This window comes from Lampetra fluviatilis, chromosome 54 (genome assembly GCF_964198595.1).
Source record: "Lampetra fluviatilis chromosome 54, kcLamFluv1.1, whole genome shotgun sequence".
Taxonomy (NCBI): Eukaryota; Metazoa; Chordata; class Hyperoartia; order Petromyzontiformes; family Petromyzontidae; genus Lampetra; species Lampetra fluviatilis.
Genome location: NC_136328.1, coordinates 7465248 through 7481945, shown reverse-complemented (window position 1 = coordinate 7481945; position 16698 = coordinate 7465248). Strand labels below are relative to the sequence as shown.

Here is a 16698-nt window from a genome sequence, read left to right as displayed (position 1 = left end):
CTGCGCTGCTACCCCGCCCGCACCTATGGTTCGTAGCGACAGAGTCCCAGCTGTATTGGTACCTGGGAGGATGGGGTGGTGGTGTTAGTGTTGTTTCGACAACGGTGCATTGTTTGCAGAGGCTAGGGTATGAATGTGTTGGCGAGGGCTGACCAGGTGTGGCTGGTTTCGCTGGATATGACGGACGCATTTATGTACTTGTTTTTTTATCTCTATATTTATCCCTCCTCTATTTAAGACCGAAACAGGAGGAGGATTTGTCTACAACTCTGGCTGTCGCCTGATGATGCTGGTTGTAATTACCGGCGAAATGTCACGGAACTCTAATTATAAATATTGTAGTGGGTTTACTCTCCAACACAATGGTGTACTGTACTAGTAACGAATTGGCATGTTTTGTTTACTTGAAAAATCTTACTAATTGGCTGTGTCGGGTGGCGGCAGATTTAACGACTCATTTATATTTACGAGATTTAATCCAACAAAAAACCTGTATTGTGGATGTATGCACTGGATGTTGAACTTCTTTCGCACCGTAAGTAGCCAACCGCACTAATCAGAGGTGCGCGGGAAGGTCAACAAACTAAACACAAATAGCAGTTCTAACAGAAATTAGTTTTCAATCTAGATGATGATTTAAAAGTGCATAGCTCCCGGTGGCTTACTAATGTCGGAAGGAAGAGCGTTCCAGGCGGCCGCAGAAGCGCATCTGAAAGCGCGTGTTGTGGTCACCGTTTTTGTTTGATGGTTAGCCAAAACCTGCTGCTGCGAGGATGACTGGAGTTTGCGTGATGATGGTTTATGCCCCTTGACGCTATCAGTCTCAGTGAAATTATTTGGCTTGAGTGTTCACATTCTCAAATCTTACGATGGCTGATTAATCGAATTTTCAATAATTACATGAAAAGGAATGATAATTTACGGCGCTTTGTCAATCCAAGTTTGGATGAAGGCATATCCCCCCAAGCAGTTGTCAAGTCGTGAGGGCTGTTTCACCATACTTCACCACGCCGGCCCGGTCGGTACAGGTACAGCGGGGGGCTCTGGATCGGTTCATCACAGCCGGAACACTTTCAACGCGGGACGACGGACTCGTGGCGCGGTTGGGAGGTAAGAGTCAAGAAATGAACCTCGTCAAGTTCACTCGACGCGTGAGCAGCCACCGCCCTTGAGGTCAAAACGGGGTCTGTGCACAGCCCCGTCCTGCAGAATACGAGACGACGCTGTACTGTACTCGTGTAGCGGCGTCCCACTGCGACTTGCCACATCTCACCCCGTGGGCGGCACTTCTCTTATGGTGAGAAACTAAAACTTCGGCTGTTATTTTTTCCCATATTTATTTTACCAGGTTGTAAGGCCCACTGAGGTTACGCAAGCTCTTTTTTCGTGGCCATTGCGAATGACGAAAAAAACTCAACGAAAGTGGCTTATCATCATAGTCAATCGTCACCACGTGGGAAAATGTATAGCAGCGGTCAAAAAAAGAAAGAAATACTCTTAAAGGCGTGTGGTGCTCATTATAAATGTTGGAGGGGGAGAAAAGAACGGAGGAAAAAAAATCCTCGCGAACAAATTTAAAAATAGAGAGACGCCCTTGCGCGCCGTGGACTTGAATCGGGTGTGGCAAAGAGGGGAGTCGACAGCTCGGACGGCGGGAGGAAGAGCAGGGAAAGTTGAGGACGATGGGGTGGAAGGGTGGTGGCCGTGGGGGAATGCACGTTTCGCTCTCCACGTGCTGGACGCGAAAACGTCGGCGGGCCGTCGTGCCGGGCAACCCGGAGGACGACACATCGCCAGACCAGCAACAACCGCGAAAAGCCTGTGCAGTGGCCCCCCTCTCTCTCCTCTCTTTGCTTGCTGTGGCTGGACGGGAGCCGGGTGCAGGGGAACGGTCGGAGCGGGGGTGGCACCACAGGTGGCAGCGGCGCCACGGAACGGCTGTTGAAGGTCGTCGGTTTGTTTGTTCTGGAAGCCGATCGTAACGAACCGCGATGATGATGATGATGACGTGGCGGGGATTTACAGGGATGCATATACATCAGCGAGCTGCGCCTCGGTGACACCGTGTAACTGACAGGGCTGGGTTCAGTGTCGCTGAAAGCTGGGATCAGTGTCACCGTGTCAGCAGAGAGCTGGGATGTCACCGAGAGGGCTGATCTCAGTGACACCGTGCCACTATCAGCTGTGTTCAGTGTCACTGAGAGAGCTGGGATCGGTGTCACCGTGTCCCTGTGCCACCTAATGCGAGAGTCACTCACCGTGTCGCTCCGCACCCGGGGACTGAATGTTCCCGATTCGCCATTCTATTAGTAAGGCGACCTCTGTCCGCCCGTCTGTTAACCCAACTCGATGGGGCACTACAAACATGACATTTGTCTTTTGCCCACCAAGTTCCCGAGTGTCTTGTTACAATGTTTGGAAAACCACTTCTACACACACACACTATTTTTTTGCGCCACTGAAAAAGCAAATACAACATTTCGGTTTATTTCCCCACTCAGTAATCCCCAAGTCCTTGTCTGGAAGGCTTGCTCAACAAGTTCATTTCTTGTTGCCACGAATAAACAAAATCCGCCAAGGTCAATGTGTCATCGCGCGACCCCGACGGCCGAGCGGGTCTTGGCACCTGCGACGCTGCACCACAATAATCGTGCTTATCGTATCAGCTCGAGTAATTAACGTCGCACTGCTGTTTCTCCCTCTCTCTCGCGGGCGCGTGTGCACACAGTCACGACCAAAGGTCACGGGTAATCGGAGTTGAACTCGGGCGGCAGAGACTCGGCAGCTCGCGGAGGAGAGAGCACAGACGTGCAGGAAAACGGACACCCGAGCGCGCTGTTATTTGAATTTTTTCTTTTCACTCATTCAACAACGGGCGGGGGGGGGGGACACAAGCGCACACCCCTAACAATCAGCGAAAATTCAGAGACCCAGCGCTAGGACGCATGAAGCCGGCTGATTTGAGGAGGGCCGTTAGCTCCGGCCGTATTTCGTCACTGGGGCCAGTGCTCGACAGCTGCCGTGACTCCACCCCTCTCTATCTCTACGGCGCTCCAACGTGCATCTTCGTTCGGCACGATGTCCGACGTTTCTCTCCACGTGTGCTGGACGCGAAACGTCGGCAGCGGGCGTCATGCCGAACAACCCGCGGTACAATCGGGAGAGACGCGCCAGATCAGCACAACCGCAAAAACCTACGCAGTGGCCTCTTGCTCTCTCTTTGTGGCTGGACGGGTGCGTGGGCGTGTGAGTATGTGAGCATGTGAGTGTGTGCGTGCGTGTAAGCATGTGAGCGTGTGAGTGTGTGCGTGCGTGTAAGCATGTGAGCATGTGAGTGTGTGCGTGTGAGAGTGTGAGAGTGCGAGCGTGTGAGAGTGCGAGCGTGTGAGAGTGCGAGCGTGTGAGAGTGCGAGCGTGTGAGAGTGCGAGCGTGTGAGAGTGTGAGAGTGTGAGCGTGTGCGTACGTGTGAGCATGTGTGAGTGCGAGTATGCGAGTGTGCATGTGAGCGTGCGTGCGTGCGTGTGAGCGTGTGTGTGTGAGTGTGCGTGCGTGAGCGTGTGTGCATGCCTGCATGAGGGCATGTGTGCGTGCGAGCGTCAGCATGCGTGCGTGTGAGCGTGCGAGCATGTGTGCGAGCGTGTGTGTGAGCGGTCAGTGCACCCGACTTCGCCGCCCTAAAATTAAACGGTGCCACCGCCTTCAAAAGCCGCCCCCCCCTCCCCCTGCAGAGGTCACCAGGTGGCTCAGAGGTCAGAGACACGGAGCCAGCATCGCCGAGAACCTGGGTTCAAATCCCGGTAGCTGCCTGCGGTTAAGCCAGGTTTGACTGCCTCGCAGGTTTGGAACTTGTCACCATTACCGAACGTCTAATATTTTCCCACCATTCCTTTCCCCCTCTCATTCTGGTACAAGGAGGCTGTCGATCTACTCGCGCACAGAGTTCCGCGTGTTAAACGATTTTTTTTTTATTTGACCAAGTAGAGCCTGCTGAGCTGTATAGCTCTTTTTCAGAAGCGACCTGGTCACAAACGATAGCTCAACGAAGTGGCTTATCATCGTGTGGAAATTTATAGCAGACAAATATCCGAAATGCATATTTCTAAATAGTGGAGGGAAAAATCGGAGAACCCAGAAAAAAATCCACGCGACCACGGGGACAGAAACACGCAAATTCCAAATATACAGCAGGCGTTAGGGTAGGGATCCAACCCACGACCTCCTGTATACCAGGCAATGTAGTTAACATCTCGCCATCATGCCGCCCCACTCGCATCCCAGTGGGCGTTTCGTTTTTTTTCCACGTGCTATTTTGCCAAACTTCCCACTCAAGGCCGTCCGGTACAAGAGGCTTCCTTGAGCCTCCGTGACGCTCTTCTGGATAAAGGACATGCTCGTAATTATTATTATTGTTGCTGCTGCTGCTGCTGCCAGTGTTGGGAGGGGTTGTGGTGGCGCAGTTGTGATCTCAGACTCACCAGACGAGGCAAGAGCAGCCGGCTCTTCCCGTTGCAGAACGCCCGTGTATAGAGTACACTCCTACACTACGCGGGGGTGAAGCGGGCAGCGGCACCGCACTGTGGACCTGGAGAGCTGGGCCTTTTGACTTCGAGGCCACGGCTGACATCAGCTGGCGAGTGATATTCGAATCGGGCCCTGGGTCCACCACCGCCGCCGCCGCAACCTCCGATGAGCACGGTCGGCTACGTACGGTGCGAAAATAATTTCAACGTACATACGTACGTACACTTCACCGACGCGCATTGACTACGGCGGTGAAGTATGGACAACCGGCAGGGTGAGGGGTAAAGCAGTGGATTGGCAAAGGGGGCTGCAAATTATTATTTTCGCATTGGGGGTGGGGGCGGGGGAATCACCCAGCTTCGTCCGCGACTCCCTCCTCCCTCCACCAATGAATGAATCCCTCGAGTCGTCACGGGTGAACTTTTTTGGAAACAAAAAAAAACGATGGGCGACTTCGCTAACCGCACTGGCCCTCACCTTGACCCCCCCCCCATCCTGTCCCCCAACCCGTGTCTAATCTTCCCCGGGAGCAAACCCCCTGACCCACTCCTCCGCACGCACCGAGCGATAACAAACTCTGCGCTCAACCCCACTCCACTCCGGCATCACTACCGCATTCTCTGGAGCGTAAGTCACTCCGGAAAGTAAAACGGAGTCTCAAAACTCTGGGGTCATTTGACCACAACGACAAATAGACGTGCGAGGAATATATTCGGGAGAATACGGTAACTCCCACGGAGGGTCCCACCGTCTTGCCAGAAGGTGATCATGAGCACGCTGCTTTGAAATGGGCAGGGATGCCCCTCTGGAAGATGACGCTCGTGGCGTCTCTCGTGTTCCCCCGTCTGCATGGTCAGGTTTTGCTGTGGAGGACTGTCTTCCTGGAGACGATTCTCCGGATTTAAAAAAGGCATCCCCCAAATGTAGCTTTTCAACACCGTGTGGGTGGGTGGTGAATGTGCATCTTACAATCCAGAGAATACGGTAATCGTATGTTGCAACGTTGCAACAGGCGATATCCTGTAGCCATTACTCATTTGAGTAGGGGGACGTTTGACTTGACCACTGCCATAAAGAGCCTCATGCAAATCAAATCTACTCGGGATTACATCTTGAAACCTGCATGCATCATCATCATCACCACCACCATAAGCAGAAGCAGCCATTATCTATCCACTGCTGGATGAAGGCCTGCCTCATCGAGTCGTCAACATCTCCTTCAGCTGCCACTCTTGTCTCCAGCCTCGACCGCCGGCCGTCATCGCTTTCAACCACGAAGCGTCCATTCCCAGTCGGCGAACCCTTCTCAACAGCCAACCCCCTTCCCTCGTCCACGCATTCCAAAAATCCCTTTTCTCTCCCTTGCGATCCCAAAGCAATGCTCTACCGTGCCACGTTCGGAAACGTGACCGTGCAAAGCACCATTGTTTTTTTGTAAATAGTTTCATCACGTGTTTTTTCGTGTGTTGTTGTAGATGTTGTTGTTGCTGCCGTGATCCGGTTTTTATCGCGAAAACCCCAGGTTCCCATCGAAAAATGTGCATTTCTTGCCCAACGGGTGTTTCCGCCGTCCAAAAAACAATCGACAAATCTCTCCGCACTTCTTTGCGAACTTTCGGTGCCACCCAATCCCAACCGCCACCCCGTGCCAAAACGGCGCGCCGAGACGGGACCCGCCCGCTCGGGGAGCACCTGTTAACCCACGTGACCGCCGCGCGCTCGGGGGTGGCCTGGCGGATCGACAGCCAACAGCTGACGAGGCCGGCTCGCAGCGAGTGTTCCCTTCGCTTGTTGTGCGTCTTGTGCGGAGCTGCGAGCCGAGCGGGCGTCAGGGGGCGAGGGGTGTTTCAAAACGCACGAAGGTATCGGAATTGGGGGGAGAGGAGGGTTAGGTTGGGCTGGGGGACGACTGCCTCCCGAGTTTTTAACTTTCATCCCATCATGGATAACTCGATCCTCGATGATGCGGGGGAGGGGGGAGTCTCCTCATGTTCCTGCGGTAACTCAGAAGAGTCGAGGTGATTTCCTGCTCCGATGAGCAGCGGCGGGCGTTGGTGCTCATCTCCTGTTCGCAACGCTGTCAGAGCCGGTGGTGCAAATTCCACATTCCTGTGTTGTGGGGAGGGGGGGGTACTAATTTTATTGACCCCCTCCGGAGGGAGTGACGGTGGTGAGCCGAGTCAACCCACAACTAGGAATTGAACCCGCAACCTTCCGACTGCGAGCCGCTGCCTGGATGAGAGCGACGAGGAGGAGGAGGCGTGCGAGCGTTTGCCCGGCGGCCGCTGGAATCAATAAACCTTTTGTCTCATTTCTAGCATGTCCTCCCCTGTTACTGACTCCTCGATTACCGTCTCGTTTGTAGAGTTTAGTTCGGCTCCAATCTTTCAGGCTCCGGCACCGTAGCTCCTCTCCACCCTAACCCACTCTACTGACCACGGCAAACCGCTGCGACCGACGGATGGAGGGCGTCTAACAACCCACAGCCAGGACCTGTGTCCAGGCCGAGTGACGTTTCTCCATAGCTGCACCGGCAGCAGCCGTCTGGAACGCTCTTTCTTTCCCACTGCTGCACTCCCGCAAACACATCCCTGGAGCATCCATCTACCTTCAAGCAGCTGCTCAAGCATCTCACCTGGTTCAAGCCCTCACCTCTCTCAGGCCCTCACCTTTCTCAGGCCCTCACCTCGATCAAACATTGCGTCCGATACGCGAAATATGCACGCGTTATAAAGCCTAGCTAAATTTAACATGAGCCCATGACTTCAATAAAACTCCTTAAAAGAAACTTGCCAGACATCCCAATGCTGCAGCCCCCCCCCCCCTTGAAAATGAGTCTTGAGACTCGTCGAAACCCTTCTGGATACAATGGCTCTCCTATTACCATTGCAACATCATCAACATTGTTCACACACAACATCTTCTTTCATGAACATTTTTTTTTTCCCAAGGCCCCTCTCAACACTCCCGACGTACGGTCACACGCAGCTGGCCGTGAATGTGACATGCGCAAGGCAAATATTTCGGGCCACCGAAAACAAATCGTTCCTCTCCAAAAGCTTTACCCGACCACCGACATCAACAGCATGTGGAGGATGACCACGAGCAAATTTGAGGAGTTGGACACTGCTGTCCCCGGAGATGCAGGCAAAGAAACTGCTATCCCTGCACATTTGCATCCCAATTATAGACCAGACATTGGTCCACAGACCAGATTTTTTACCAATTATAGAGACTAAGATCCCACCCCGCCCCTGTATGGCCTCAACAGACTTCTGGACCAAGTGCTGTTAGCGAGGAGCATCTATGAACACATGAGGGGGGGGGGGGGAGTCAGCATCACGCCCGAAAGCCTTTATCTCCCCAATGGTGATGTTCACACACCGCACCACGTACAGTATTCATTCGAGGCTGAGTCGACCTAGGGGAGGCCCAGGACCGGTTCAGATAATTCGAGCGGGAATCGAGCAAACTCTGATTCGTAGCGCAGCACGCTTTAACTGCGGCACTACCGCTCCCCACACACGGCACCAAAGAGAAAGATCCCCCGTATATCCTTCATAGACTTTTGGAGGAAGTGCTGTTAGCGAGTAGCACACCAGGTACTCATTTGAGCCCGAATCGACCGAGGAGGAAGCCCAACACCGGTTTATATAATTAGAACTCGGAACGCCGGGTTCATAGCACGGTTGTCTACATAACGGTGTGAATGAAGTTTCAACATGTGGTACAAAGAGCTGCACACACACACACACGCAACCGCGACACCACCGCTCTCTCCTCCCGGAGTACCAATACCAACACTCTCCATTCGCCACTAAGTGACGGTGACCTCCCCAAGCGCCTGTGCCAGGCGAGGTGCACCTTGAGGCCACGTGAAGTGTCTAAGGCTCGCTGACAGAAGGTCTCTGGACAGATCCAGGTAGTGCTTTGCGATGGCCGACTGAGATGACTGGTAGATGCACCAGCTGTACCCCCTACTTTCCCGGAGCACCACACAGGGCTAGACTCGCACTCGCAATTCGACGGCGAACCGGGCGCGGTCCTCCACAGCAAGGGGCACGAAGCGGCCGCTCGCCCGCCCTGCTCGGCCCGCTCACCTTCCAGCACGACCTCGCGTCCGGCCCTCTTGAGCGCCTGCACGGCCTCGTCGTGAGTGGCGTCGCGCAGGTCCGCGCCGTTCACCGACAGGATGGCGTCGCCCACGTACAGGCCGCCCGTCTGCTCGGCCGCCAGCCCCTTGAAGATCTTCGAGATGAGCACGGGCATCTTGTTCTCCTTGCCGCCCTTGATGCTGATGCCCAGGCCGCCGACCTCTTGCTTGAGGACGCGCACCACCCGCTTGATGTTGGCGATCGACTCGGGCACGGCCTCCTCAGGCCCCTCGTCCTCCGCCGGGCCGCGTCCTTGCTGCGGGGATGTCGACGGAGGGCCGTTGAGGCCGTTGAAGCTGCTCTCGACACCCGCCCCCGGGCCAACACCAACACCGCCGCCGCCGCCGTTGTTGGTGGCGGCGGCGGCCTCCTCAGCGCTCAGCGTGAGGCTGTCCTCGCCGAGCGTGGCCAGGACTCGGCACCAGCCGCCGTCCCGCACCAGCACCTCCAGCAGGCCGCTCCGTTGGGCCCCGCGCACGCGCCCCGTAGAAGCCATCGTGGGGCAAATTAAATTAAAATATTTTCTGACTTTGTTTTCTTTACCGCTCGACCAAATGTTTCTGTTTCTTTCCGAGGACGCTAAATTCTTGGTCTCGAGGTGATGTTTTGTTGGTGATGTGCACGCCGATTCAGTCGTTCCGGATTGCTGAGGGTAGCGTCAAATCTGATGATGGCGGTGGTGATGATGATGATCTCCTCCTGTTGTTGGGATCTCTCTAGCCTAAAGCCTCCTCTTCTCTCGTTCTTCTCGAGAAGTTTTACAATCTCGCCCTGCCCGGATCTAATCTCCTTTCCTGCAATTAATTAATCTTCCACGGTGGACGTTGTAATAAAAGAATAATCTACTTCGGAAAGTCTGAAATTGTCCTCTGGAGGTGGTCTCCGTTTCACCTCGCCTGGCCCAACCCGGCTGCCGTGACTTCCGTTTCCTCGCAAGGGAGCCGTGAAGCTCTGTCCCACTGCTTCACTACCTCAACAACAACACACAGCGACACAACATCAACAACAGCATCAATCTTGTGGTCCTTGCCCCAAGGCCTCCGATTAGCACGGTTGGCTCGGTACGGCGCGAAAGAAGTTCACACGTACGTCGACTCGCAGAAACCCATACACTTACACAGATACCCATAGACACACACAGAGGCCCATAGACTCACACAGATACCCATAGACACACACAGAGGCCCATAGACTCACACAGAGACCCATAGACTCATCACACAGAGACCCATAGACTCACACAGAGACCCATAGACTCATCACACAGAGACCCATAGACTCACACAGAGACCCATAGACTCACACAGAGACCCATAGACTCACACAGAGACCCATAGACACACACAGAGACCCATAGACACACACAGAGGCCTATAGACTCACACAGAGACCCATAGACTCACACAGAGACCTATAGACTCACACAGAGACCCATAGACTCACACAGAGACCCATAGACACACACAGAGACCCATAGACACACACAGAGGCCTATAGACTCACACAGAGACCCATAGACTCACACAGAGACCTATAGACTCACACAGAGACCCATAGACTCACACAGAGACCCATAGACGCACACAGAGACCCATAGACTCACACAGAGACCCATAGACTCACACAGAGACCCATAGACTCACACAGAGACCCATACACTTACACAGAGACCCATAGTTTGTTGTCTTTCCCCCACACCTCCGATTGGCACGGTTGGCTACGTACGGTGATAAAGATGTTCAACATACATACAATTAGACACGCACAAACTTCACGAGCGAGTGAACTGCAAACCAAATAATTAATTGACAGATCCCCCGTGTAGCCTGTAACAGACTATTGGGGTAAGTGATTTTAGCGAGCACCTATAAAGGCCGGAACGGCACACGAGGGGGTGGGTGGCCAGCACCACGCCCGGCCGCCTTTGTCTCTCCAGTGGTGATGTTTACTGCACACCGCACCGGATACTCATTTGAGGCTGAGCTGACCTAGGGGAGGCCCAAGACCGATTCAGCTAATCGTCACCGGTGTTGGCCGTGAGCGGGAATCGCTACACTACCACTCCCAACTTACACACACACACTTACACAAACTTACACACGGAAACTTACACACACACACTTACACAAACACACTTACACAAACTTACACACACACACTTACACAAATTTATACACACACACTTACACAAACGTATACACACACACTTACACAAACTTATACACACACACACTTACACAAACTTATACACACACACACTTACACAAATTTACACACACACACACACTTACACAAACTTATACACACACACACTTACACAAACTTATACACACACACACTTACACAAACTTATACACACACATACTTACACACACACACTTACACAAACTTATACACACACACACTTACACAAAGTTACACACACAAAGTTACACACAAAGTTACACACTCACAAACGTACACACACACAGTTACACACAAACTTACACACACACAGTTACACACAAACTTACACACACACAAAGTTACACACACACACACTTACACAAACTTACACACACACACTTACACAAAGTTACACACACAAAGTTACACACAAAGTTACACACTCACAAACTTACACACACACACAAACTTACACACACACAGTTACACACAAACTTACACACACACACTTACACACACACAAACTTACACACACTTACACACACACTTACGCACGCGCGCGCACGTACCCGCAATGAATGATAATCACACCGATCCGACCTTCATTGCTGGTGTTTCCTTTTTCCCGGCCACAACAACCTCAGGAGCGGACGCGTCGGCAACTTCACACGCGGGCGAATGAATCAGTCCCCTCGTCGTCGTCGTCTTGTTATTGTTGTTGTTATTGTTATGAACCAACGGAGCTGCAATTCACTTGAATGTAAAGCAGCGGCAGCGACGTCCTGGCCGCCGACTCCCGCGAGTTGCGCGGCTGCCTTGAGGACAAAATCCTCCCTCGCTCCCTCGCTGCTGCTGCTGCTGGTGGTGGCGCAAACTTTCTCCTCCTCCCCCCTCACTCTGCCTCCTCCTCCCCCCTCACTCTGCCTCCTCCCCCTCCCCTCCCCTCCTTCCACCCACTCCCTCACTCTGCCTCCTCCCCTCACTCTGCCCACCCTCTCCCCACCTCGCTCTGCCTCCTCCCCCTGCCCTCCTTCCACCCACTCCCTCACTCTGCCTCCTCCCCCTGCCCCTTCATGCCCCTGCCCCTTCTCCCCCCTCCTCACTCTGCCACCTTCTCCTGCTCCCTCAACCTCCTCCTCACTCTGCCCCCTCCCCTCACTCTGCCCCCCCTCTCCCTCCTCCTCCCTCTTCCCCCTGCGCCCCACCTCTCCTCCTCCGGCTCCGCTCCCCACCTCTGCCCCCCCACCCCCCACGTCTCCCCCCACCCCCACGTCTCCCCCCACGTCTCCCCCACCCCCACGTCTCCCCCCACCCCCCACGTCTCCCCCCCGCCCCCCACGTCTCCCCCACCCCCACGTCTCCCCCCCGCCCCCCACGTCTCCCCCACCCCCACGTCTCCCCCCACCCCCACGTCTCCCCCCCGCCCCCCACGTCTCCCCCCACGTCCCCCCCACCCCCACGTCTCCCCCCCCCACCCCCACGTCTCCCCCACCCCCACGTCTCCCCCCACCCCCACGTCTCCCCCCCCGCCCCCCACGTCTCCCCCACCCCCACGTCTCCCCCCACCCCCACGTCTCCCCCCCGCCCCCCACGTCTCCCCCCACGTCCCCCCCACCCCCACGTCTCCCCCCCCCACCCCCACGTCTCCCCCACCCCCACGTCTCCCCCCACCCCCACGTCTCCCCCCCCGCCCCCCACGTCTCCCCCACCCCCACGTCTCCCCCCACCCCCACGTCTCCCCCCCCCCACCCCCCACGTCTCCCCCCCCCACCCCCCACGTCTCCCCCCCACGTCTCCCCCCACCCCCACGTCTCCCCCCCACCCCCCACGTCTCCCCCCCACCCCCCACGTCACCTCATTCGTGCTGGCGTCACGGGCCCGCGTGGCCCGGATCGTAATCGGAAACCTAGCGCCAGGCTCGTGAGCGCTCGGCCACGGAGTTCTTATTTTGTTTATTTAAGATCAGAATAAAGTGAACCTTATGGCGGTATCCCGGGGTCACCGTAGGACCCCAGCTCTCGCCCGTGATGCAAGGCCGTAGCCATGAAGTCAACATTGGGGGGGGGGCAAATCTTCCAGGGGGTTTGGGGGTCCCCCCCCAGAAAAAAATTAAATTTTAAAACTAATTTCCTGCCTAAAATATTTTCAAAAATCACTAACACACAGGATTGACTTTTGTTTACAATAATGTCTAATAGTGTATTGTATTACATTGCTCTGTTTTTTTCTTTTTTACCTTCTCTTGTTTCATTGTATGTAGTGGCAGAGATTAGGGGTGAATAAAGTACAACCATAACCACAATCATATAAACAGAAATCTATTTCATAGCAATATATTGGGGGGGGGGGGGGGGCATTTTGAGCATATTTGAATATTGAATATATATTATAATTACGGCCTTGCCGTGATTCAGTCATTTTTAGTCTGTTGGTGGTCGGCGATGCGGCAATCGACTCATCTCGACGAGCTGTACACGATGCGCTGTTCAAAGTTGAATTTGTCGATAACGGATTTTTTATGCTCATGTTTGGCGTTGCGACATCGCGTAGTGTGGCACTGATTTCGGATCGATTGGTACCGCAGTCGCGGAGTTAAGTAACACCCCTGGAAAAAAAAGTGTCCCTGAAATAAAATATTACTGGTAGGAACTTCCTGGTTACACCAGCCCACGGGATTATTGTGTCCGTCGTGCAGGGAGGGGATGGGTGGGGAGGGAGGGGCTGGGTGGAGAGGGAAGGGTGGGGAGGGGAGGGGAGGGTGGGGAGGGGCTGGGTGGGGGGTGGGAGGGGTGGGGCTTGGTGGGGAGGGGCTGGCCACCCCGTGGTGCCCTTATAAAACTCAACGTTTCACCTACTCACGCCGGCTTGTGCCCGCCCTCACAGTCGGGCATATTTGCGGAATACACCACGTCGCCGTTGACCCTGGCCATTGACCGAGCAACCCAACGTTCCCACCAGCTCCCTCCGCAGGAATGTGTTTAATTGCCTCGGCCAGTTTATATTATTGTTTAACCCCTGGGTCCCGCCAAAAGGATCAAATGTTCTTCGGATGGCTGCTGCTGCTGTAGTCGTTGTTAGCGTAGAGCAGCTGAGTTGGTCTATCGCTGGGACGATGCCTCCTTCGTATCGATCTCCGTGCGAGTCGATGGGTATCCATGCGAGTCTCTCGGCCTCACCGACCCCGATGAAGCTTGGAGGGGCTGAACGGAGTTCAAAGGAGCTACCAAACACGATGCCGAGAAAGAGCCAACGCAGCAGCAGGTCCCTGGGGTTTTCATCTTTTACGAAGTTCACGGTCCACAATAAACCACATTCGCTGCACAAACCATGGCAGCGGTAGATGCGGACACCTTGATGATGCACACATTGAAATAAAAACTATCCGGTGTGTGACTGGCGGTCATCCAGAGCAGACCGTAACAATGCATAAGGGGCCGTCCATAAATGACGTCACGCACCTAGGGGGGGGTCAGACATTTGTGACGATGTGTGACGAGGGGGGGGGGGTTGAGAAATGTGACGTCACATCAAAATGCGCAACTTTAAATAAATATAGACAACACGTTCTACTTAATTAAATAGACTTTTTAATAAATGTTTTCTCCTACAACATCAGAGTGCAGCGCCACATTAAATACGCACTACAATGACAATAGTTTAAAGCGATTTGAAGCATGTTTTACTCGGAGGGGGGGGGGCAGAGCTTTGTGACGTCATAGTTGAGGGGGGTCTGACTTTTTGTGACGCCGTGTGACGAGGGGAGGGGGTCAAAAATCGTCCAAAATCGCGTGACGTCATTTATGGACGGCCCCTAACGACGCAATGCCCCTCGATCCACACATACTAAGGATACATCACGGCGATAAACTCCGCTGCTCCTCACTCGGTTGTCTGGCTTGACCCACGTGAATGTGAAATCGTGGTCGTTGCTCTACATCTACATCGGCAGAGCATGCGACAGAAGAAGACTGGCCTCACTGAGAAAGACCCACGCGTGCGAGGGAGCAACGCTCTATCCCGTACAAATGGAACGGATGGAGAATAGCCCGCACTTTTGCCGTATCCGCCTTCTCCTGGCGAGATAAAGTACGGCACACCCTCGACACCCACGGGATGGGAGTTTGGCAACATCTGTGCGGTGATCCACCAATCCCCGCTAGCTGCCCTCCACAGTGCTGTGTCATCGGCGTTGTTGGAATGCCGTGTAAATCGATTATGATGATGACGGGTAAGAGAGCACGGTGCTGAAACATTCCGCTTTAATGTACTTTGCTCCCGGCTTTATCAACCCGCACCCTCCGATTTAGCACGGTTGCCTGTGTACGGTGAGAAAGAAGAACTCACACAAAGACCCATAGACTCGCACAGAGACTCATAGACTCACTCAGAGAGACCCATAGACTCACTCAAGAGACTCATAGACTCACACAGAGACTCATAGACTCACACAGAGACCCACAGGCTCACACAGAGACCCATAGACTCACAAAGCGACCCATAGACTCACACAGAGACTCATAGACTCACACATAGACTCATAGACTCACACAGAAACTCAGACTCGCACAGAGACCCACAGACTCACATAGAGACCCACAGACTCACACAGAGACCCATAGACTCACACAGAGACTCATAGACTCACACATAGACCCACAGACTCACACAGAGACCCATAGACTCACACAGAGACCCATACACTCACAAAGAGACCCATAGACTCACACAGAGACCCATAGACTCACAAAGAGACTCATAGACTCACACAGAGACCCATACACTCACAAAGAGACTCATAGACTCACACAGAGACCCACAGACTCACACAGAGACCCATAGACTCACACAGAGACCCATACACTCACAAAGAGACTCATAGACTCACACAGAGACCCACAGACTCACATAGAGACCCACAGACTCACACAGAGACCCACAGTATCACACAGAGACCCATAGACTCACACAGAGACCCATAGACTCACAAAGAGACCCATAGACTCACACAGATTAGCACGGTTGGCTGCGTACACTGAGAAAGAAGTTCAACATACACACAATTAGACACGCACAAACTTCACGAGCGAGTGAACTGCAAACCAAAAGATTAATTTCATTTTTTTTTACCCAGGTTTAAACAAAGACAAATATACCCCGTATAGCCTGTAACCGACTATTGGGGCAAGTGCTTTTAGCGTTTACCTATGAAGGCCGGCACGGCACACGAGGTGGTGGGTGGCCAACACCACGCCCGACCGCCTTTGTCTCCCTCATCCATCAGTGGATTGACAAACGGGCTGTGCACGCCCCAATAATTGCGACTTTATTCGTCAATTGTGTAGTGTAAGAGCGCCAACTGTTGTCCAGCAACGGCAACTGCGGTGGACGAGCAGTACACACGCCGGTGAGCATATACGCGGATGTGTGCCGGCAGGGCGGAGGAACTGGGGCAAGGGTCAAAGAAGACCTCATCTGGAAGCCCCTGGAACCCGCTAGTAAGTTCGAGAAGGGAGACGCGGCCAGGGCGAAGCCAGGCCGTGCCGAGTAGAATAAAAGCAGCGGAGAGCGGGAGCTCGGGGCTGCCGGTTCTGGGAGTGGATTCGTCCTGTCGTCGCTGTCGTCTTCACGAGATATTGTGCGGCCGGAGAGTTGGTGGCTGTCCCGGTCGGCGCCGTGGGTGCTACACGGTCAGGGTTGTGTTAAGGCTCGGCTAGACGACTAAGGAGAGTGCGAGGGTGAACCTGTGAACCTGAAGGCGTTAATAAAGGTGCTTTAACACGGAGGCTTTTGTGACCAATATCATCCAAAAGAGGTTTTTTGGGGTTAGATCGTGTAAATATATAAATCTCCGCCTGA

At 53.9% G+C, this 16698-nt stretch overlaps 1 protein-coding gene across 3 annotated transcripts in view; it reads right to left on the bottom strand.

Moving 5' to 3' along the window:
- LOC144949673 (beta-1-syntrophin-like) overlaps positions 1-11721 on the bottom strand; it is a 36424-nt gene extending 24703 nt beyond the window's left edge. The window contains exons 1-2 of one of the 3 annotated variants that reach the window (XM_078879670.1): positions 11412-11721; positions 8623-9643 (exon numbers count right to left, since the gene is read on the bottom strand). In XM_078879670.1, the coding sequence (XP_078735796.1) occupies positions 8623-9172 (550 nt within the window). In that variant the 5' untranslated portion in view covers positions 9173-9643; positions 11412-11721. The remainder of the gene's footprint in view (positions 1-8622; positions 9644-11411) is intronic. The other 2 variants (XM_078879671.1, XM_078879672.1) reach the window with 2 other exon arrangements.
- Positions 11722-16698: the final 4977 nt, after the last annotated feature.